At 39.7% G+C, this 24,307-nt stretch overlaps 1 protein-coding gene across 6 annotated transcripts in view; it reads right to left on the bottom strand.

Moving 5' to 3' along the window:
- Positions 1 to 626: 626 nt before the first annotated feature.
- The window catches only part of PHKA1 (phosphorylase kinase regulatory subunit alpha 1), a 158,659-nt gene continuing 134,978 nt past the window's right edge, over positions 627 to 24,307 (bottom strand). For 5 of the 6 annotated variants that reach the window (XM_040265681.1, XM_040265682.1, XM_040265683.1 and 2 more), the window contains 4 exons: positions 7,040 to 7,210; positions 4,671 to 4,724; positions 2,532 to 2,732; positions 627 to 1,227 (listed from right to left, as the gene is read on the bottom strand). In XM_040265681.1, the coding sequence (XP_040121615.1) occupies positions 1,054 to 1,227; positions 2,532 to 2,732; positions 4,671 to 4,724; positions 7,040 to 7,210 (600 nt within the window). In that variant the 3' untranslated portion in view covers positions 627 to 1,053. The remainder of the gene's footprint in view (positions 1,228 to 2,531; positions 2,733 to 4,670; positions 4,725 to 7,039; positions 7,211 to 24,307) is intronic. The other variant, XM_040265684.1, reaches the window with a different exon arrangement.

The raw sequence follows: 24,307 nt of genomic DNA, 5'->3' as shown, positions 1-24,307 counted from the left end.
GTTGGAGGGGGTGGATGCTGTAGAAAGTGAGTATGTGAGTGAGACAAAGACCAGGTGAGCACAGAGAAAGAGTACTCAGTAAAGCAGCTATAGATTGGACTGCTGGATCCCTATTCACCAAAGATAGAGGCTTCAATTATTCTCTGTGTTGTGTGCTGGCCCACTCTTCAAAGGCATGGATTAGCGTACAAGGCTTTCTTCAAGACACTAACCCATCTGATTCCTTCTCCATTCCCTAGGTGTAAGACTCTACCCAGACATCTTCTCTTCTTCCACTCTCCTTTCTGAAATTGGGCCCCCAGCTCCATTTCTCTGGGTTATTCTGCATTTTCTGCTACACATACATCTTTGAGTACCAGCAATCTTTGTTAAATGTGATTTTAAGTGTTAATACTGAAATTCTTAAATATATACACTAAACTTCCAGTTTCTCGATATTTCACCAAAAGGAGAATAAGAATTACGTATATAGATACAGAGAAGGCAAAAGCAGAGGCTAAGTCTGCACAGAAAGGAATTCATCATTCAACATGAGGCAGCATGTGAGTGAAGAAGAAAATTATGATCTGGTACTCTTTTCCCAAGAAAAGGCACTTAGAATAGATAATTTCCAACTTATAGGAGCATAAAATCCAACAATTGAGGGTTTATTCACTTGAAATAATGTCCCAAAGCACCCACCACTCATTTACACAATGAAACCACACATAAGAAAAATCAAACTTCAGGAATAAGTTATTATTAACATCTGCGCCCCAAACAGGAGTTAGAAAACTAAGTTTGTAACAGATCTAGAGAATAAAAACACACACTTTTATGAACCATGAAAGAATGAAGGCTCACAATGAAGAGCCTGGGTGAGCAGATGTCTCCAAGCAAGGGTTCACATCTTCTAAAGCAGTTATTTTATCAGAAAAGTTTGCTCTTCTTGGGAGGGATGGGTTAGCAAGGGACAGGGTGGGAGTGATCCGGTCATCTTATTTCAGTTCCATGCATAATCAACGAGGCAGGAACCAGCTGTCAAAAGGCTCCCGGCAGCCAGGCCTAGAGGCCTCACTGCATGGCACAGATGCTGTGGGGCAGGAACTCCTGCACATAGGTGGCCGCTGCTTTGGAGAGGTAGGTCATGGTGCCAAACCTGCCACTGGGTGCACTGTCATACAGAAGAGTACAGATGCCAGACGCAGGATCCTTTGCCAACATGATATCATCTGCACCGAGGGTTTTCTGTTTGGTTTTTAAGGATGGGAAAACACAGGGGAAAGGAAAAATTACTAATCCTACTAATTAAAGCCCTGATTAGAATAACTCAGAGCCTCCTCCCCATCACCAACTAGTTGGATCTTAGGCTGTTTAGACAGCAAGGGATCAGGGTTATACTCAAAATGGTGGCTATGAATTTCTATACATTCATTTTTCACTAGATCCCCAATCATATGAATTATTTTAAAAGTACTAATTGTTTAGAATTTTTGAAAGTTCAATATAATAGGTTAATTAGAGTTTTGTTCATTAAAAGTCAAAAGCTAAAACTTACAAATCACCCTAGATGAACTTTGGTCTGCATCCTTCTAGTACTACTGATTCAGCATGTATTATTATTATTATTGTTTGGTCATGCTGTGTGGGATCTTAGTTCCCCAAGCAGGGATTGAACAAGTGCCCCCTGCATTGGGAGCATGGAGTCTTAACCACTGGACCATCAGGGAAGCCACTCAGCATGTATTATTTTATCTTCTATTTGACCATTATTTCTTTTCTTTCTAAGTCGATTTAATTCAAGCTTTCCAAGCTAGAGTCAATGCCTAAAAAGGATCACATTTTCTGATACAATAAAGAGCAGTCAGAGTATTTAAAATTACGACTGTCTTGTGAAATCTTTGAAAAGTCCTAGAGAAGCTTTTAATTTCCTTTGCATCCCCATCCCTCGGGCCTAAAAGAATGAAACACTGATTGCATGTTTTGGAAACTTCTATTGACAAGAGCACATGCCCTTCACTCTTTGTGTTCCTACTTTTAATCTAGGAGACATCTGGAAAGCTCTTAGTAGTTTGCATTTTTTAAATGTGGTTAATTTTCTGAAGTAAGATTTCATAAGAAAAATAAGAAAACGTAGAATTAAACATTTTACTTTAATATTTTCTTATAGGTAAGAAAGAAGAGCAAAAACAAAACAAACCGAAATCAAATCTTCTCTTTTCCTTAATAGTCCAGAAAGGATACACTACCCAATAGTTTCTTATTAAGTCCTTATCACTACAAAAAGTAGTGTGATATAAGTAGTATGAAATATGACAAAAAGCATAAAAGCCTCCTGAGTTCCAGGCAACTTTACCATCTAACACAACCACAAAACATGGTAAAAGACAGAGGTCATCCCACAGCCTAGTTCTCGAACAGATAGGGGTCAGAGCCACTACAGAGGAGGCCTAGAAAACAGCTGTGAGGCAGATGGCACAAGAAAGTGACCTTGGCTTCTTAAAGAGTTAATATCAGACATTTCCCCTTGAGAAAGTAACAGGTTTGCCTACCTGTTCTTGAAGAAACAAGTCATTGGCAATATGCACTATTTTCTCCACAGCAATGATGCTTCCAATACTATGAATTTCAATGTCTGCCATCATGGTGAGGACAAGGATGGCTTCAACCAGAAGCTGACGGTACTCTGGCTGAGGTACACGATTCAGGACAGACTCCACATGAACAGAGAATTTAATCTCTCCTGGAGTCATCTGTGATAGAAAGGAAAAAAAAAATCAGTTCTTAAGAGCCCATTGTGCTGGGAGGCATCAATTACCTATTCTGAAATGCAGAAGAAATACTGTAGCCAAGAGCACTGTTTCAGTCTCCTTTAACGTAATTGAGTGAGTAAATAGGTTCAATCTTTCTGGAAGGCAATCTGGCAAGTATAACAAGCATCATAAAAGTGTCAATGCCTTCTAACCCATAATTCTCCTTCTGGAAGTTCATCCTAAGGAAATAATTCAAGAGAGGATAAAAGCCCTATATGCAAGAGTGTTTTACAGCAGCCTTTGTCACAAGTATAAAACTAGAAGTAATCTAAACATGGGAATGGTTGTGTAAATAATGGCATATCATGGTATGGCATTATGAGTTTCTGTAGAATCATTAAAAGAATAAATAAGATGACTGTAGATAAAGGAAAAATCTAAGTAGATTCTAAAACTGTATATACATGACAGTTTGAGAATTAGGTAAAATATTTATATACTATTAAATTTAAAAAGGCATGAAGAAATATAAAGTTATTTTAGGGTGAAATGGATTAACAAATAATTTTTGGTAAAACTATTAAGCATACACTTTAGGATGGCAATGTAGAGTTGGAGTCTAAAGGACTCAAGCTCTGCCTTTGCCACCTGGGAAGCCCTAGTTCTATGACCTTGGAGAATTTACTTTTCTAAATTTATATGCTTGTCTGTGAAGTAGGAACTACAATCCCTTTCTTAGCTATCTCAAATAGTTGTGCTGAAGATCAAATTAAAGATGGTATAAAGGTGTTTTGAAGACTCATAAAAGGTACATTCAGGTATGTATTATTATTAATTTGTTAACATTTTAATCTTGCTTAAAGGCAGAGAGAAGATCAAGAAAGGACACAGTGTTCTTTACTAGAGAAAAAGCCTCTAGGTAGGAGTGGAGCCCTGAAGCACAGCATTAGCTTTCTGTGGTAGTGGCACCCCACTCCAGTACCCTTGCCTGGAAAATCCCATGGGTGAAGGAGCCTGGAAGGCTGCAGTCCATGGGGTCGCTAAGAGTTGGACACGACTGAGTGACATCACTTTCACTTTTCACTTTCACGCATTGGAGAAGGACATGGCAACCCCTCCCAGTGTTCTTGCCTGGAGAATCCCAGGGATGGGGGAGCCTGGTGGGCTGCCGTCTATGGGGTCGCACAGAGTCGGACACGACTGAAGCGACTTAGCAGCAGCAGCACCCAGCCCTTCAGTCATGATCTACAACAATTCCAGGGTGGGGATTGTAACAGAAAATCTGGGGATTTTCTGCTATCTGGTCTTACTAATTCAAGCTCCTTTGTTGATTTTATTTAAAAGCTATTTCTTCATAATTTTAGCCTGATTGGGCAAAAAGCAAAATATGAAAGAACCTTCTAATCTATGTCTGTGGTTTATGGCAATGTTTTCCAACCAGGATTATATATCAGCATTATTCTAAGGATTTTTTAAAGTACAGGTGCTCATGTTCCATCCCTGGAGAGCTGGAGATAGGAGTTTGGGTTACTGTGATATATAGTTAGAGCTAAGGACCACTGGTTTATGATCACTGGTTTATAGTTTACAAGCATCTTATTAGAGAAAGGTAGGGATGAGCAGGATGGGGGCATGAGAAGTCATTCATTCATTCTTAGATTCATTCTCATCTGCCATTTCCAACTCTGGCAATATCACATAAATCAGTCTAACTTAATCAACCATTAAAAGAAGCTGTCTTTATATAATTAATGTAATACATGATTATTCTCTAATATTCCCATTGTATTTTTTTAAAAACATTCTCTCCTTTCTTCCAGTGCATTTTATGTTCAGTTAATTTATGAAAGCACAGATTTGTTATTTTGAAAAGTGATCACTGAAATACTTTAGCCAGACAAGCTATCAATCACATAAATGTGAAAGACAGAATCTTACCTCTCTAGTGGTTGAAGAAGGAAGAACAAAACCTTCCACAGAAAGTCCGTGACACTGCAAAACAGCAAAAGCCTGTCACCAAGGATATGCTGACAACTAGAAGACTGTAAGGAGACACTTAGATGCTGAGTAATCACAGGCCAGTGAAAGGCCCTGCAGCCCACGTGTCTTTGCCAAGGGGTTGCGATTGAATGTGTGGCAAGAAGCAGGGTTGGACTTAGGGTACTCAAGGTTCACCCTCTACTTAGGGGAGTAAAAGGCTCAGAAGGATCTACCTATTGGATAGCCTAGTCCTAAAGATTCAGAGACTATCTAGGAGGATACCATGGTAGGTTCCACAGCCATCACAACTAGACTTCAGAAAGATTTTTTAGGCTAAAGAGAAAAACTAAATATATGCATGTACTGGATATGCATAATTACCACAGTTTCTAGTTAAGCATGCCCCATCAGCACTCCTGATCCCCTCACCCTGCTCTACTTTCTCTACAGTACCTGTCATCATTCAACATTCTGAATAATTTATGTGTTTCATTTATTGTTTGTCTCTCTCTAGTAGAATATAAGTTCTACACAGGACAGAGATTGTCATCTGTTTTGTTTTCTGTTGTATACCTGTGAGCACCTAGGACATTGCTTAGTGTACGGTAGATGCTCAAGAAATACTATATGAATGAATGATGGTCTATATCCCTCTCACCATCAATTCAGTTATTAAAAAGCAATGGGAATTAATGACTTGCCATTTCATATTTTAAAGAAATCTAAAACATCATATTTTAAACCACAGATAAATACTCCAATCCAACAGGTTTATCAACTCTACCAGACACTCCCATCCCATGTCTCATATGCCAAATAACAATCCTTATACAGAGAATTACCAGCCTAGAAACATATGTACAGAGTGATTATGTTACATTCATACTCTGAAAGGAATGGAATGAAAAATACAGAGGGCATTTATTTTTCCTCTTTATATTAGGAGTTTAAGTTCGTGTTTTGATTCTGCCACAAAATACCCAATTTTCCCAGTTAGATTTGAATGTTCCTTCCCTTGTATTCTCACAGCCTTCTGGGTTTGTACTTCTATCATAACACTTTTGGACTTTCATTATAGCTGCTATGCAAAAATATGGTATCTGGGTAGAAGAGCACCTAGTACCTGTAGTCTGTGAAACTGAATTGCCACAAGCCAGGTATAAATGGAAAGATAAAGCACATATCTGTTAACACTGTGCTATAGTTGTTTTAGGGCTTCCCTGGTAGCTCAGATGGTAAAGCGTCTGTCTACAATGTGGGGAGACCCGGGTTTGATCCCTGGGTCGGGAAGATCCCTTGGAGAAGGAAATGGCACCCCACTCCAGTACTCTTGCCTGGAAAATCCCATGAACTGAGGAGCCTGATAGGCTACAGTCCATGGGGTCGCAAAGAGTCGGACATGACTGAGTGAAAAAAAAAAAGAAAAAGAAAAATAGTTGTTTTATGGAAGGAAAACAGCTGATAGGTACTTTTTGAAAGAAAGATTACCAGAGCTGATAGCTTAAGGAATCCATTTTCACTTTTCTAAAGGATCACCTGATTCTGTCCCTGGAAGCACATCAGTGTGCAAAAGGGAGAAACATAACTAAAAGATTTTGAAGTCCTGGTTGAAGTGTTCTTCAGGTCATTATCAAGGGCAATGAAGCAAAAAATAGCACCTATGAGACTATGAATGAGACCCATGAGTGAGAACTACAGTCTTCTTGGTCTTACAAATCTGTCACAATCATAATGGTGTGATGTCTCCTGGAATGTTTTTGGCAAACTAGGCCTTTGACAGAAAAACAAAAATTGGTCACACCAGTAGAGTCTTTGGACTATTGGCATCGCTATGACTGCGTTTATTTAGTGGTTTTCATCCAAGAAAGAATATAGATAAGAGTTTCTCATAAAACTTCCCATATGCCACAGTTGTTTTACTACAGTAACATTTGGTTATTAACAGCACATTGTTACAGTAACATTTCTACTCTGCAATAGCTACAAAGAAAGTGTCTTTATCACTGCATTCATTCAATTGGCAGTAAGTATATGACAATGTTTCACAATGTCCAACTATGGCCAAAAAGATGAGCAGTGATGTTTCTGAAATGTCTTTATAAACCCCACAATGGCAACAGTAATGGAGAGAGACTAAATTATCAATAATATCAAAATAACAAATCAACTATTTCATTTTAATGTTTTCTTCTAGGTTTTATCCATAAGAGCATATGCCTTTTATATAATTGCAATGATATCACAGTCATGTCATATCTCAGACAAGAAGACTGATAATTTCATGAGGAGGGTAAAATAAAGAGACACCTATGGTGTATTATGCTTACCTTCTGCAAAACTTTCCATACTTTTTGATAAAATCCAACTGGGACTCTGTTCAATGCGCCATCCAGCCTTCTTCGGCGTTGCCATTGACCTTGACGACTATCTTTAGATGTCTGTTGACCAAATGCACTAGGGAAGGACCCACTACTTAGACTCATAGAGGTTCCAGGTGGCTTGGGAGAAAAGCAGAGAAAAGAACATAAATCAAAAGTCACCTCTGTTTTTATGACTAATGTATTATAGCACAATGAATAATACACACACTCAGCAGAATTATAAACCACAAATTTAAGTGTAACAGCCAAGACACAGAGGTTATAGTGAAGCTAGCAGACTTATGAGTAGCTAGCAGCAATGTAAACAGATACAATCCTTTTAGAAACCATCTAGTGATACATAAGAAGAGCCATAAAAATACTGATGACATGGGAGGTTCTTCACTGTCTCTTTCCAAGGTTATTTCTGTTAAACTTTTAACTGGTGTATGGCTTAGTTTGTTGCTCTCATAGGCTATAACACAAGCTTCAATTTAAAAGAATTGAAATAAGACACAAAGTATGATATCTTACTACAATGAAATTAAATTAGAAATCAGTAGCAAAAGGAAATTTGGAAAATTTACAAATATGTGGAAATTAGACAACATATCCCTAAATAACCAATGGGGTAAGAAAGAAATCGCAAGGAAAATTAGAAAACACTTTAAGATGAATGAAATTGAAAACAACATACCAAAACTTATGGGATGCAGCTAAAGAGAACTTTATTTTATAAATGTTTGTACTAAAAACGAAGAAATATCTCAAATTAATAACTAAACCTTCTACCTTAAGACAATGTAAAAAAGAAGAAATGAAGAGCAAACTAAAATGAAAGCAAGAAGAAGAAAAAATTAAGATTATAACAGAAAGAAAAATAAAATACAAAACAAAAATAACTGAGGAAAAGCCAATGAAACCATAGTTTGTTTCTTTGAAAATCAACATCAACAAAATTGAAAAAAGATTTATCTAGACATACTAAAAATCAGGATAGAAAGCGAGGACTCACTTCCAGCCTTAAAGAAAAGATTATAAGGATATACCATTGGTAGCCATGTTCCTAAGATGGCAGTGTAGAAGGATGTGTGCTCATTTCTCCTGTGAGAATTCCAAACTTGCAACTAACCAATGAACAATCATCAACAGGAGAATATTGGATCCCACCAAAAAAAAAAAAAAAAGATCCCCATGTTCAAGGGCAAAGGAGAAACAAGACAGTAGGAGGAGTGAAATCGCCAGAGATGCTCAGAGGGCTCAAACCAAACCTTGTGCACACCAGGACCCAAGTACCCCAAAGAGACTGAGCCAGACCTGCCTTTGAGTGTTTAGGTGTCTCCTGCAGAGGCACAGACCATCAGTGGCCTGCTGTGGGGACAGGGGCTCTGGCTGCAAAAGACCTGGGAGGTGCAGGGTGTGAACCCCACATAGAGCCACCGAGCAGACAACCCACAAACTGGAGAACAATTATACCAAAGAAGGTCTCACACTGTTGCAAAATTTGAGGGCCCACAGCAGATTTCCCAACCTGGGGATCCGGCAAAGGGACTGAGAACCCACAGGGAATTTGACTTTGGAGGCCAGTGGTATTTCCTTATAGAACTTCCACAGGACTGGGGGGAAACGCCCTAGGAGGGTGCACAATGTGTGCACCAGGACCCAGGAGAAAGGAGCAGTGACCCTACAAGAAACGGAGCCAGACTTGCTGTGAATGTCCTGGAGTCTTCAAATGGGTCAACAGTGGCTGCCGTGGGGTCAGAGGCACTGAGTACAACAGTCTTGGCATAAACCCCTTTGAAGGAGCTCACCATTATTGCCATTACCCTTACTATCAGTTCAGTTCAGTTCAGTCGCTCAGTCGTGTCTGACTCTTTGTGACCCCATGAATCGCAGCACGCCAGGCCTCCCTGTCCATCACCAACTCCTGGAGTTCACTCAGACTCACGTCCATCGAGTCAGTGATGCCATCCAGCCATCTCATCCTTGGTCGTCCCCTTCTCCTCCTGCCCCTAATCCCTCCCAGCATCAGAGTCTTTTCCAATGAGTCAACTCTTTGCATGAGGTGGCCAAAGTACTGGAGTTTCAGCTTTAGCATTATTCCTTCCAAAGAAATCCCAGGGCTGATCTCCTTCAGAATGGACTGGTTGGGTCTCCTTGCAGTCCAGGGGACTCTCAAGAGTCTTCTCCAACACCACAGTTCAAAACCATCAATTCTTCGGCGCTCAGCCTTCTTCACAGTTCAACTCTCACATCCATACATGACCACAGGAAAAACCATAGCCTTGACTAGATGGACCTTAGTCAGCAAAGTAATGTCTCTGCTTTTGAATATGCTATCTAGGTTGGTCATAGCTTTTCTTCCAAGGAGTAAGCGTCTTTTAATTTCATGGCTGCAATCACTATCTGCAGTGATTTTGGAGCCCCCCAAAATAAAGTCTGACACTGTCTCCATTGTTTCCCCATCTATTTCCCATGAAGTGATGGGATCAGATGCCATGATCTTCATTTTCTGAATGTTGACCTTTAGGCCAACTTTTTCACTCTCCTCTTTCACTTTCATCAAGAGGCTTTTTAGTTCTTCTTCACTTTCTGCCATAAGGGTGGTGTCATCTGCATGTCTGAGGTTATTGATATTTCTCCCGGCAATCTTGATTCCAGCTTGTGTTTCTTCCAGTCCAGCGTTTCTCATGATGTATATTCTGCATATATGTAGCTCAGTCGGTAAAGAATTTGCCTGCAGTGCAGGAGACCTAGGTTCGATCCCTGGGTTGGGAAGATCCCCTGGAGAAGGAAATGGCAACCCACTCCAGTATCCTTGCCTGGAAAATCTCATGGACAGAGGAACCTGGTGGACTGCAGTCCATGGGGTTGCAAAGAGTCGGGCATGACTGAGCAACTAACACATAACACAACACTCTGCATATAAGTTAAATAAGCAGGGTGACAATATACAGCCTTGACGTACTCCTTTTCCTATTTGGAACCAGTCTGTTGTTCCATGTCCAGTTCTAACTGCTGCTTCCTGACCTGCATACAGATTTCTCAAGAGGCAGGTCAGGTGGTCTGGTATTGCCATCTCTTTTAGAATTTTCCACAGTTTATTGTGATCCACACAGGTATGCCAAACTACAGGGAGGGAACACAACCCTGCCCATCAACAGAAACCTGGATTAAGATTTACTGAGCATGGCCCCGCCCATCAGAGTAAGACCCAGATTCCTCCCACCATGAAGTTCCACAAGCCTCTTATCCTTATCTATCAGAGGGCATATAGAATGGAAACCACAATTACAGAAAGCTAACCAAACTGATCACTTGCATCACAGCCTTGTCTAACTCAGTGAACTATGAGCCATGCCATGTAGGGCCATCCAAGATGGACGGGGCATGGTGGAGAGTTCTGACAAAACATGGTCCCCTGGAGAAAGAAATGGCAAACCACTTCAGTATTCTTGCCTTGAGAACCCCATGAACAGTATGAAAGGCAAAAAGATATGACACTGAAAGATGAACTCCCCAGGTCAGTAGGTACCCAATATGCTTCTGGAGAAGAATGGAGAAATAGCTCCAGAAAGAATGAAGAGGCTGAGCCAAAGCAAAAACAACCAGTTGTGGATGTGACTGGTGATGAAAACAAAGTCTGATGCTGTAAAGAACAATATTGCATAGGAACCTGAAATGTTAGGTCCATGAATCAAGGTAAATTGGAAGTGGTCAAACAGGGGATGGAAAGAGTGAACATCGACATTTTAGGAATCAGTGAACTAAAATAGATGGGAATGGGCGAATTTCATTCAGATGACCACTATGTCTATGACTGTAGGCAAGAATTCCATAGAAGAAATGGAGTAGCCCTCACAGTAAACAAAAGAATCCGAAATACAGTATTTGGGTACAATCTCAAAAACGACAGAATGATCTCTGTTTCCAAGGCAAACTATTAAAGATCACAGTAACCAAGTCTATGCCCTATCCCACTAATGCCAAAAAAGCTGAAGTGGAACTGTTCTATGAAGACCTACAATAACTTCTAGAGCTAACACCAAAAAAAGATGTTCTTTTCATCATAGGAGACTAGAGTTCAAAAGTATGAAATCAAGAGATAACCTGGAGTAACAGGCAAATTTGGCCTTGGAGTAAAAACGAAGCAGGGGAAAGGCTAACAGAGTTTTCCCAAGAAAATGCACTGTCATATCAAACACCCACTTACAACAACACAAGAGACAACTCTACACATGGACATCACCAGATGGTCAATACTAAAATCAGATTGATTATATTCTTTGCCGTATAAGATGGAGAAACTCTATACAGTCAGCAAAAACAAGACTGGGAGCTGACTGTGGCTCAGATCATGAACTCCATATTGCAAAATTCAGACTTAAATTGAAGAAAGTAGGGAAAACCACTAGGGAATTCAGCTACGACCTAAATCAAATCCTTTATGATTATATAGTAGAAGTTACAAATAGATTCAAGGGATTATATCTGATAGACAAAGTGCCTGAAAAATTATGGACAGAGGTTTGTAACACTGTACAGGAGGTGGTGATCAAAACTTTCCCCCAAAAGAAGAAATGCAAAAGGGCAAAACTGTTGTCTGAGGAGGGCTAACAAATAGCTGAGAAAACAAGAGAAGTGAAAGGAGAAAAGGAAAGATATACCTATCTGAATGCAGAGTTCCAAAGAACAAGGAGAGACAAGAAAGCCTTCCTAAGTGATCAGTGCAAAGAAATAGAGGAAAACAACAGAATGGGAAAGACTAGAGATCTCTTCAAGAAAATTAGAGAGAAAGGGTCCCAAGATAGCAGAGGAATAGGATGGGGAGACCACTTTCTCCCCGACAAATTCATCAAAAGATCATTTGAACTTTGAGCAACTTCCACCAAACAACTTCTGAATGCTGGTGGAGTACACCAGGAACCCACCAAGGCAGCCTAATCTCTTCAAAAGAAGGCTCAGTTAAGTTCAGTCACTCAGTCATTGTGAACCCATGGACTCCAGCATATCAGGCTTCCCTGTCCATCACCAGCTCCTGGAGCTTGCTCAAACTCATGTCCAAGGAATCAGTGATGCCAACCAACTATCTCATCCTCTGTTGTCCCCTTCTCCTCCTGTCTTCAATCTTTCCCAGCATCAGGGTTTTTTCCAGTGAGTCAGTTCTTCAAATCAGGTGGCCAAAGGATTGGAGTTTCAGCTTCAGAATCAGTTCTTCCAATGAAAATTCAGGACTGATTTCTTTAGGATTGATTGGTTTGATCTCCTTGCAATCCAAGGGACTCTCAAGAGTCTTCTCCAACACCAGTTCAAAAGCATCAATTCCTTGGCACTCAGCTGTCTTAATAGTCCAACTCTCACATCCATACATGACTACTGGAAAAATCATAGCTTTGATTAGACAGACTTCTGTCAGCAAAGTAATGTCTCTGCTTTTTAATATGCTGCCTAAATTGGTCATAGCTTTTCTTCCAAGGAGCAAGTGTCTTTTAATTTCATGGTTGCAGTCATCATCTGCAGTGATTTTGGAGCCCCCCAAAATAAAGTCTTTCACTGTTTCCATTGTTTCCCCACTTATTTGCCATGAAGTGATGGGACCAGATGCCATGATCTTAGTTTTTTGAATGTTAAGTTTTAAGCCAACTTTTTCACTGTCCTCTTTCACTTTCATCAAGAGGCTCTTTAGTTCTTCTTCACTTTTTGCCATAAGGGTGGTGTCATCTGCATGTCTGAGGTTATTAATATTTCTCCCAGAAATCTTGATTCCAGCTTGTGCTTCATCCAGCCCAGCATTTCACATGATGTACTTTGCACATGAGTTAAATAAGCAGTATGACAATATACAGCCTTGATGTACTCCTTTCCCAATTTGGAACCAGTCTGTTGTTCCATGTCCAGTTCCAACTGTTGCTTCTTGAGCTGCATACAGATTTCTCAGGAGGCAGGTAAGCTGGTCTGGTATTCCCATGTCTTGAATAATTTTCCACTTTGTTGTGATCCACAGTCAAAGGCTTTAGTGTAGTCAATGAAGTAGAAGCAGATGTTTTTCTGGAATTATCTTGCTTTTTCTATGATCCAAAGGATGTTGGCAATTTGATCTCTGGTTCCTCTGCCTTTTCTAAATCCAGCTTGAACATCTAGAAGTTCAGTTCATGAACTGCTGAATCCTGGCTTGGAGAATTTTGAGCATTACTTTGCTAGTGTGTGAGATGAGTGCAATTGTGCAGTAGTTTGAACATTCTTTGGCATTGCCTTTCTTTGGGATTGGAATAAAAACTGACCTTTTCCAGTCCTGTGGCCACTGCTGAGTTTTCCAAATTTGTTGGCATATTGAGTGCAGCAGTTTCACAGCATCATCTTTTAGGATCTGAAATAGCTCAATTGGAATTCCATCACCTCCACTAGCTTTGTTTGTAGTGATGCGTCCTAAGGCCCACTTGACTTCGCATTTCAGGATGTCTGGCTCTAGGTGAGTGATTATAGCATCATAATTATCTGAGTCATGAAGATCATTTTTTGTATATTTCTTCTGTGTATCATTGCCACCTCTTAATATCTTCTGCTTCTGTTAAGTTCATATCATTTCTGTCCTTTATTGAGCCCATCTTTGCATGAAATGTTCCCTTGGTATCTCTAATTTTCTTGAAGAAGAGATCTAGTCTTTCCCATTCTATTGTTTTCCTCTATTTCTTTGCATTGATCACTTAGGAAGGCTTTCTTATCTCTCCTTGCTATTCTTTGGAACTCTGCATTCAAATGGGTATATCTTTCCCTTTATCCTTTGCCTTTAGCTTCTCTTGTTTTCTCAGCTATTTGCAAGGCCTCCTCAGACAACTATTTTGCCTTTTTGCATTTCTTTTTCTTGGAGATGGTCAAAAGAAGGTAGGACAAAATATTAAAGACAAAAACAGAGACAAAGGATTTAGGGTCAGAGATCCATCCTGGGGAGAGAGTGCTGAAAGAGGATAAGTTTCCACACAATAGGAAACCCTCTTACAGTTGTGACAGTGGGGACCTTTGGAATCTCAGAGGTCAACATAATAATAATAATAATAAAAACCCCAAACACACACACAGAATATGTGCCTAAGTGCAACTACTTGCAGAGAAGTGGCTCAGACACTTGTGTCCGCCAGCAGCAAGTGGGAGCTGGGTAGGTAGGCATGGGCTGCATCATTGTTCCTTAGGGTAAGGACTGGGCTTGAATGCCTAAGGACAATCTGAATGGGCTAATGTGAGATAGTAACCCAAACCACTGGATCACCAGAGAGACAAACATAGAAAAAAAAGGACCCTTCCTGTGAAAGGCTCTTACTCCCCATGGTCACCCCTGGCATGCTCAACAAAGGAGTCACCTTTGTTGAGAACGAAGGATTGTGCCCTAGCAAATACCAAAGGAGAGCAAGTTGGCTGCATTTAGGGCCCTCCCTCCCCTGAGGCAGAGAGGCAATGGTACAGCCAGAGCTGTAAGGCAAGGGGCTGCTATAATCTTGGCCCCAGAGACTGTATCTTTCACCAAACTGAGCAGGTTGCCAGTTGCTAACCATGTCTTCCTGGGATCCTGGGTGGTTCACATGCACCAGGAGTGTCACAGAGAAGCTGAGATCAGCTTCCCAGAGGAGACACACAGCATACCTGAGATTGTACCCTTTGACGCACCCAGGAGACTGAGTGGCCAGGATCAGGGAGGTGCATAAGTTGCACAGTCCACCGGGACAGTGCGTTTACCAAGCACCCAGTTGCCTGAGCAGCTTGGACCTGGGAAGGGCACAAAATGCACAGCCTATCTGGGTCTGTGCCCATGTGGAGCACCCAAGAACCTGAGTGGCTTAAATGTGGGAAGTGCAAGAAACGCAAGACTCACTGGAGCCTAAGTAGTGTGGAAGTACATGCTGCCTTGGGCTGTGACAAACCCAGTGTGGTCCATCCACTGCACACACCCCACACACATGCCAGCAGTATTTGTTTGAAGTGTCTGTCTCTCCCCACAGCACAGCGGACAAGTGAGCCTAAATAAGTGGCCACCTTCACCACCTTGTGTCAGGGCAGAAATTAGACACTGTACAGACTTGCAAACAGAGGAAGCTAAAATAAACAAAAAAGGAGGAAACCACCCTGGAAGTGACAGGTGCAACAGATTAAAACCCTGTAGTTAATGTTGAGACGGTGTATTTGAGGGGCAACTATAGACCATGAGAACAAGTATAAGTCAAAACAACAGACTGTCTGACACTGAACTGACCCCACACTGCCCACAATAGCTCCAGAGCTATTCCTAGATATATTTGTACTATTATCACTTTGTAATTTTTTAAAAATATTAGTTCTTTATTACTACTTTAACTTTCATTTTTATATCTACTATTACCTTTCTAAAAAAACCCTATTTAAAAAAAAAACAAACTCCATATATTTCTTTAATTTTTGTGATTTTTTTTGTATTTTTTATATTGTATTTTTGAGAGTCTAACTTCTATTCTAGGTTTTTAATCTTTGCTTTTTGATATTTGTTATCAATGTTCTACTTTAAAAATCTAATTTTCACTATCCATTTTCACTTAGAGATTTGATTACTGGCTTGATTGCTCTCTCCCTTTTTGACTTTCCCTTTTCTCCTCTGGGTCACCTCTACCTCCTTTCTCCCTCTTTTCTTCTCTATATAACTCTGTGAATCTGTCTGGGTGTTCCTGGCTGTGGAGAACACTTAGGGATTTGATTACTGGCTTGATTGCTCTCTCCCCTTTTGACTCTCCCTTTTCTCCCCCAGGTCACCTCTATCTCCCCTCTCCCTCGTATCTTCCCTATATAACTCTGTGAATCTCTCTCAGTATTCATGGCTCTGGAGAGTTGTTTCACCATTAGCCAAAGGGTTTTATCTACTGTGTGACATGGATGGAGAAGTCTTGAGGCTACTGCAAGAAGAGGACTGAAACCCAGAGGCAGGAGGCTTAACTCCAGAACTTTAGAACACTAGAGAACTCCTGACTCCATGGAACATTGATAGACAAGAGCCCATCCCAAAGTCTCCATACATACATTGAAACCAAGCTCCACACAAGAGCCAACAAGTTCTAGTGCAACACACAGCACATTAATTCTCCAGAAAAATGGGAACAGAATCCTGAACATTAAAAGATGGGCTGCCCAAAGCCATACCAAACCCATAGATATCACAAAACTCACTACTGGACACTTCATTGCACTCCAGAGAAGAGATCCAGCTCCACCCACCAGAACACAGACAGAAGTTCCCCCAACCAGGAAATCTTGACAAGTCAATGGTCCACCCCCCCCTCCAACCCACCACAGGGAGCAGACACCACAGTTAAGAGGAACCACAGTCTTCCAGCTTGCAGAAAGGGCACTCCAAACACAGTAAAGTAAACAAAGTGAAAAGGCAGAGAAATACTCAGCAGGTGAACAAATATGATAAACCCCACCAATCCAAACAAAAGAGGAGGAGCTAGGGAATCTACCTGAAAAAAGAATTCAGAATAATGATAGTAAAGATGATCTAAAATCCTGAAAACAAAATGTAATTACAGATAAACAGACTAGAGACAAGGACTGAGAAGATGCAAGAAATGTTTAACAAGGACCTAGAAGAAATAAAGAAGAGTCAATCAATAAAGAACAGTGCAACAACTGCAATTAGAAGCACTCTGGAGGGAACCAATAGTAGAATAACTGAGGCAGAAGAGAGGATAAGTGAGGTGGAAGATAGAATGGTGGAAATAAATGAAGCAGAAAGGAAAAACAAAAAAAAATAATTAAAAGAAATGAGGACAACCCCAGAGATCTCTGGGACAATGTTAAAGGCCCCAATGTTCAAATCATAGGTATCCCAGAAAAAGAAGACAAAAAGAAAGGGCCTGAGAGAATACTTGAGGAGATAATAGTTGAAAACTTCCCTAATATGGGGAAGGAAATAGTCACCCAAGTCCAAGAAACCTAGAGAATCCAAACAGGATCAACCCAAGGTGAAACACCTCAAGACACATATTAATCAAAATAACAAAAATTAAACATAAAGACCAAATATTAAAAGCAGCAAGGGAAAAGCAACAAACAACACACAAGGGGATCCCCATAAGAATAACAGCTGATCTTTCAATACAAACTCTTCAGACCAGAAGGGAATGGCAGGGCATACTTAAAGTAATGAAAAAGAAAAACCTACACCCAAAGTTGCTCTACCCAGCAAGAATCTCATTCAGATACTAAGGAGAAATCAAAAGCTTTACAGACAAGCAAAAGCTGAGAGAATTCAGCACCACCAAACCAGCTCTTCCACAAATACTAAAGGATCTTCTCTAGACAAGAAACACAGAAAAGGTTTACAAAAACGAACCCAAAGAACAAAGTAAATGGGAATGAGATCATATTTATCAATAATTACCTTAAATGTAAATGGGTTAAATGCTCCAACCAAAAGACAAAGACTGGCCAAATGGATACAAAAACAAGACCCCTATATATGCTGTCTATAACAGCCCCACCTCAAACCTAGGGACACATACACTGAAAGTAAGGGGCTGGAAAAAGATATTTCATGCAAATGGAGACCAAAAGAAAGCAGGACTAGCAATACTCATATCAGATAAAATAGACGTCGAAATAAAGACCATGATAAGAGACAAAGAAGAACACTACATAATGACCAAGGGATCAATTCAAGAAGAAAATATAACAATTATAAATATATATGCACCCAATATAAGAGTACTCAAGGCAAATGCTAACAAGTATGATAGGGGAAATTAGCAGTAACACAATAATAGTGGGGGATTTTTATATCCCATTCACTCCTATGGACAGATCAACCAAACAGAAAACTAGCAAGGAAACATAAGCTTTAAATGATACAATGGACTAGTTAGACCTAAGAGAGAGAGAGAGAGAGAGAGAGAGGACTTCATCGCCTCTCCCCCACAAAAAAAATGGATTTCACCTTTTTCTCAAGTACAAACGGAACATTCTCCAGGATAGATCACATCCTGGGCCACAAATATAGCCTTGACAAATTTTAAAAAACTGAAATTATTTCAAGCATCTTTTCTGATCATAATGTGGTAAGATTAGATATCAACTATAGGAAAAAACTATAAAAACATACACATATGGAGGATAAAAAACATGCTTCTGAATAACCAACAGAGCATGGAAGAAATCAAAAAGGAAATAAAAATATGCATAAAACAAATGAAAATGAAAACACAACAACCCCAAACCTATGGGATTCAGTAAAAGCAGTGCTAAGAGGGTGGTTCATAGCAATACAAGCCTACCTCAAGAAACAAGAGAAACATCAAATAAACAACCTAAGTTTACACCTAAAGCAAATAGAAAAAGAAGAACAGAAAAACCTCAAAGTTAGTAGAAGGAAAAAAATCATAGAAATCAGAGCAGAAATGAATGAAAAAGAAATGAAGGGGACTACAGCAGAGATCAACAAAACTAAAAGCTGGTTCTTTGAGAAGATAAAGAAAATAGACAAACCATTAGCCTGACTCATCAAGAAAAAAGGGGAGAAGAATCAAATGAATAAAATTAGTAATGAAAATGGATAAATTACAACAGACAACACAGAAGTACAAAATATCATAAGAGACTACTATGAGCAACTATATGCCAATGAAATGCACAACTTGGAAGAAATGGAAAAATTCTTAGAAAAGTATAACCTTCCAAAACTGAACCTGGAAGAAATAGAAAATCTTAACAGAACCATCACAAGCATGGAAATTGAACCTGTAATAAAAAAATCAACCAAGAAACAAAAGTCCAGGACAAGCTGGCTTAACAGGTGAATTCTACCAAAAATTTAGAGAAGAGCTAACACCTATCCTACTCAAACTCTTCCAGAAAATTGCAGAGGAAGGTAAACCCCCAAACTCATCCTATGAGGCCACCACCACCCTAATACCAAAACCAAACAAAGATGCCACCAAAAATGAAAACCACAGGCCAATATTACTGATGAACATAAATGCAAAAATCCTCAATAAAATTCTAGCAAACAGAATCCAACAACATATTAAAAAGAACATACATCGTGACCAAGTGGGCTTTATCCCAGCGTTGCAAGGATCCTTCAATATTTGCAAATCAGTCAATGTGATACACCACACTAACAAATTGAAAGATAAAACCATATGATTATCTCAATAGATGTAGAGAAAGCCTTTGACAGAATTGAATACCCATTTATGATAAAAACTCTCCAGAAAGCAGGCATAGAAAGAACATATCTCAATAAAAGCCATATATGATAAACCCACAGGAAACATTATCCTCAATGGTGAAAAATTGAAAGCATTTCCTCTAAAATCAGGAACAAGACAAGGATGCACACTCTCACCACTACTATTCAATGTAGTTTTGGAAGTCCTAGCCACAGCAATCACAGAAGAAAAAGAAATAAAAGGAATCGAGATTGGAAAAGAAGAATAAAAACTCTCACTGTTTGCAGATGACAAGATCATGACATCTGGTCTCATCACTTTATGACAAGTAGATGGGGAAAGAATGGAAACAGTGACTGACTTTATTTTCTTAGGCTCCAAACTCACTGCAGATGGTGATTGCAGTCATGAAATTAAAGATACTTGCTCCTTGGATGAAAAGCTATGACAAACCTAGACAGCATATTAAAATGCAGAGACATTACTTTGCTGACAAAGGTACATACAGTCTAAACTATGGTTTTTCTGGTAGTCATGTATGGATGTGAGAGTTGGACCATAGAGAAAGTTGAGTGCTGAAGATTTGATGCTTTTGAACTGTAATGTTGAAGAAGACTCTTGAGAGTCCCTTGCTCTGCAAGGGGATCAAACCAGTCAATCCTAAATGAAATCAACCCTGAATATTCATTGGAAGGACTGATGCTGAAGCTGAATCTCCAATTCTTTGGCCACATCATAGGAAGGCTGACTCATTAGAAAAGACCCTGAAGCTAGGAAGATTGAAGGCAGGAGGAGAAGGGGACACCAGAGGATGAGATGGTTGGATGGCATCACCAACTCAAAGGATATTAGTTTGAGCAAGCTCTGGGAGATGGTGAAGGACAGGGAAGCCTGGCATGCTGCAGTACATGGGGTCTAAAAGAATCAGAGATGACTGAGTGACTGGACAATAAGAACAACATCATATCAGTAGAATAAAATATAAAACCCACATCATCTTAATAGATATGGGAAAGCATTTAATAAATTCTAACACTCCTGTGACTGTGTGGATCACAACAAACTATGGAAAATTCTTAAAGAGATACAAATACCAGATCACCTTACCTGTCTTCTGATAAACCTGTAGGTAGTTTAAGAAGCAATAGCTAGAACCAGACACAGAACTGACTGGTTCAAATTTGAAAAAGAAGTGTGACAAGGCTGTATGTTGTCGTCATGTTTATTTAGCTTATGTGCAGAGTGCATCATAAGCTAATGAAATGAAGAGTGTGGATAAATCACAAGCTGGAATCAAGACTGCTTCTAAAAATATCAACAATTTCAGATTTGAAGATGATATCAGTCTAAGGGCAGTAAGTGAAGAGGAACTAAAAGAGCCTCTTGATGGGGGTGAAACAGGAGAGTGAAAAAGCTGGCTTGAAACTAAGCATTAAAAAAAACTAAGGTCATGACATCTGGTCCCATCTCTTCATGTCAAATAGAAGGGGAAAAAGTGGAAGCAGTGACAGATTTTATTTTCTTGGGCTCCAAAATCATTGTGGATGGTGACTGTAGCCATGAAATTAAAAGATGTTTGTTTCTTGGAAAGAAAACTATGACAAACCTAGACAGTGTATTAAAAAGCAGAGACATCACTTTGACCACAAAGGTCCATATATCCAAAGCTATGGTTTTTCCTGAAGTCATATATGGATGTGAGAGTTGGACCCATAAAGAAGGCTGAGGGCCAAGGAATTGATGCTTTTGAATTGTGATGCTGGAGAAGACTCTTAAGAGTCCCTTGGCCTGCAAGAAGATCAAACCAGTCAATTCTAAAAATCAATTCTGCATACTCATTGGAAGGACTGTTGCTTAAGCTGAAGCTCCAATAATTTGGCCACCTGATGCAAAGAGCTGGCTCATCGAAAAAGACCCTGATGCTGGGAAAGATTGAAGGCAAAAGGAGAAGGTGGCAGCAGAGGATGAGATGATTAGATGGCATCACCAACACAATATACATGAATTTGAGCAAACTCCAGGTAATAGTGGAGACCAGAGGAGCCTGGCATTCTATAGTTTATGGGATTGCAAGGAGTCAAGCATGACTTAGTGATTGAAAAGCAACCCTCCCCTTCATGATAAAAACATTCAACAAACTGGAAACAAACGGGTTCTTCCTAAATCTCAAATGGCATCTACAAAAAACCCACTGCTGACATTATAATGAATGATTGGTAACTGAATGTTTTCCTTCCTAAGATAGAAGAAGACAAAGATGTTTAATCTTGCTACTTCTATTCAACATCGTACTGGAGGCTCTAGCCAGGGCTATTGAACAAGAAAGAAAATAGAAGTCATTGAGAGTGCAAAGTCATTTGCAGATGACATGGTCTTGCATATAGGGAATTCACTAAAAATCAATTAAAACTAATAAGTTCATTAAGTTCATTAAGGCTGCTTGATATAAGATCAATATACAAAAATCAATTGCATTTCTAAACAGTAGCAGTCAACAATCTGAAAATGAAATTAAGAAAATAACTCCATTTAAAACAGCATTAAAATAATAAAATACTTGGGAATAAATTTAACAAAAGAACTAAAATCTACACTCTGAAAACTATAAAACATGTTGAAAGAAATTAAAGACCTAAATAAATAGAAATCCTATTTTAATGGATCAGAAGGTGTAATACTGTTAAAATTTCAATACTCTCAAAATTGATCTACAGGCTGAACACAATCTTTATCAAAATCCTACAGAGTTCTTTACAAAAACTGATAAGCCTATTCTAACTTTCATGTGGAAATTCAAGAGACCCATGATAGCTAACACAATCTTAAAAAAGAAGATCAAATTTGGAGAACTCACAATTCCTAATTTCAAAATTTATTATAAAGCTATAATTATTAAAAATGTGTTGGGAGACACTGCTTTGGGAGCAAGTATTCTCCTTACTTGCTGTAAATCCTTCCTTCTCTGGAAAAAAAAGACTGTAATACATGCATAGGCTAGGTATGTAGATCAGTGAAGTAGAATTGGGAGTTCAGAATAAGCCATTACACTTTTGCCAATTTTTAGCCAGGGTGTCAAGAAAAGCAAATGTAGGAAAGATAGTCTTTTCAAAAATAGTGCTGAAACAACCGGATAGTCAATTCAAAAGAGTGAAGTTGGACCCCCTACTTCACTCCATACACAAAAAATAAGTCCAGATAGGTTACTATGCAGAAAAGAGTTAACACAGCAGGCCAGAAGTGCTATTCTTGCAAGGCCTGATTACAAGATTGACCTTTGGTTGGTATTTGGAAAGCTGGATTTTGGGAGGGTTCCCGTCATTCTCAGAATTCAGTAACAGTGGCTTATTGTGCCTAAACTGTTTGTGAAAACACTAGAGTTTATATTGAACACTTACTTTCTCTCTGGGAGTCTAGAGTTTCGGTACATGCCAGACAGAGGCTGTTTATGTGACCAGCCTTCAACAAAAAGCCCTGGGTGCTGAGTCTTAAGTGAGCTTCCCTGGTTGGCAATATTTCATACATGTTGTCATAACTCACTGAACTGGGAATTGCATCCTGCCTGTGTGACTCCACTGAGAGAGTACTGTGGAAACTGGTGCCTATTTCCCCTGGACTTTGTCTAATGCACCTTTTCCCTTTGCTGATTTTGCTTTGTATCCTTTTGCTGTAATCATAACTTTCAGTACAACTATATACATAGTCATGTGAATCCTCTTAGTGAATCACTGAATCGGGGGGGTGGTCTTTTGGGCGCCCATAAACATAATCATAGACCTAACTGTAAAAGCTAAAACGATAAAACTAAAAAATAGGAATAAATCTATGTGACTTTGGGCTAGGCAAAGCCTTATTAGACAGGAAACTAGAAGTAAAATTAGATAAGCTGGGCTTCAGTTCAGTTCAGTTCAGTCACTCATGTCCGACTCTTTGCGACCCCATGAATCTCAGCATGCCAGGCCTCCCTGTCCATCATCAACTCCCAGAGTTCACTTAGACTCATGTCCATCGAGTCAGTGATGCCATCCAGCCATCTCATCCTCTGTCATCCCCTTCTCCTCCTGCCCCCAATCCCTCCCAGCATCAGAGTCTTTTCCAATGAGTCAACTCTTCGCATGAGGTGGCCAAAGTACTGGAGTTTCAGCTTCAGCATCATTCCCTCCAAAGAAATCCCAGGGCTGATCTCCTTTAGAATGGACTGGTTGGATCTCCTTGCAGTCCAAGGGACTCTCAAGAGTCTTCTCCAACACCACAGTTCAAAAGCATCAATTCTTTGGTGCTCAGCTTTCTTCACAGTACAACTCTCACATCCATATATGACCATTGGAAAAACCATAGCCTTGACTAGACAGACCTTTGTTGGCAAAGTAATGTCTCTGCTTTTGAATATGCTATCTAGGTTGGTCATAACTTTCCTTCCAAGGAGTAAGCGTCTTTTAATTTCATGGTTACAGTCACCATCTGCAGTGATTTTGGAGCCCCCCAAAATAAAGTCTGACACTGTTTCCACTGTTTCCCATCTATTTCCCATGAAGTGATGGGACCAGATGCCATGATCTTCGTTTTCTGAATGTTGAGCTTTAAGCCAACTTTTTCACTCTCCACTCTCACTTTCATCAAGAGGCTTTTTAGCTCCTCTTCACTTTCTGCCCTAAGGGTGGTGTCATCTGGCTTAACCAAAACTAAGAACTTCAAATGACACTATCAAGAAAGTAAATCCAGTGGTTGATAGTCTTCAGAGGAAAAAAAAGTAAGTGAAAAGAAAATCCATAGAATGGGAGAAACTATTTGCCAATCACATATCTGAAAAGGGATTTGTATCCAGAATACATAAAGAACCTTTAGGGACCTATATCCAGGTGGTGCTTGGACATAAGAGATGTGGGTTCAATCCCTGGGTTGGGAAGGTCCACTGGAGGAGGAAATGGCAACCCACTCCAGCATTCTTGCCTGGAGAATCCCATTGGACAGAGGAGTCTGGTAGGCTACAGTCCATAGGATTGCAAAGAGTTGGAAACGACTGTAGTGACTTAGCACACACACATATCTAGAA

This window comes from Oryx dammah, unplaced genomic scaffold (genome assembly GCF_014754425.2).
Source record: "Oryx dammah isolate SB20612 unplaced genomic scaffold, SCBI_Odam_1.1 HiC_scaffold_23, whole genome shotgun sequence".
NCBI classification, from domain to species: Eukaryota; Metazoa; Chordata; class Mammalia; order Artiodactyla; family Bovidae; genus Oryx; species Oryx dammah.
This window is presented reverse-complemented; position numbering and strand designations above follow the sequence as displayed.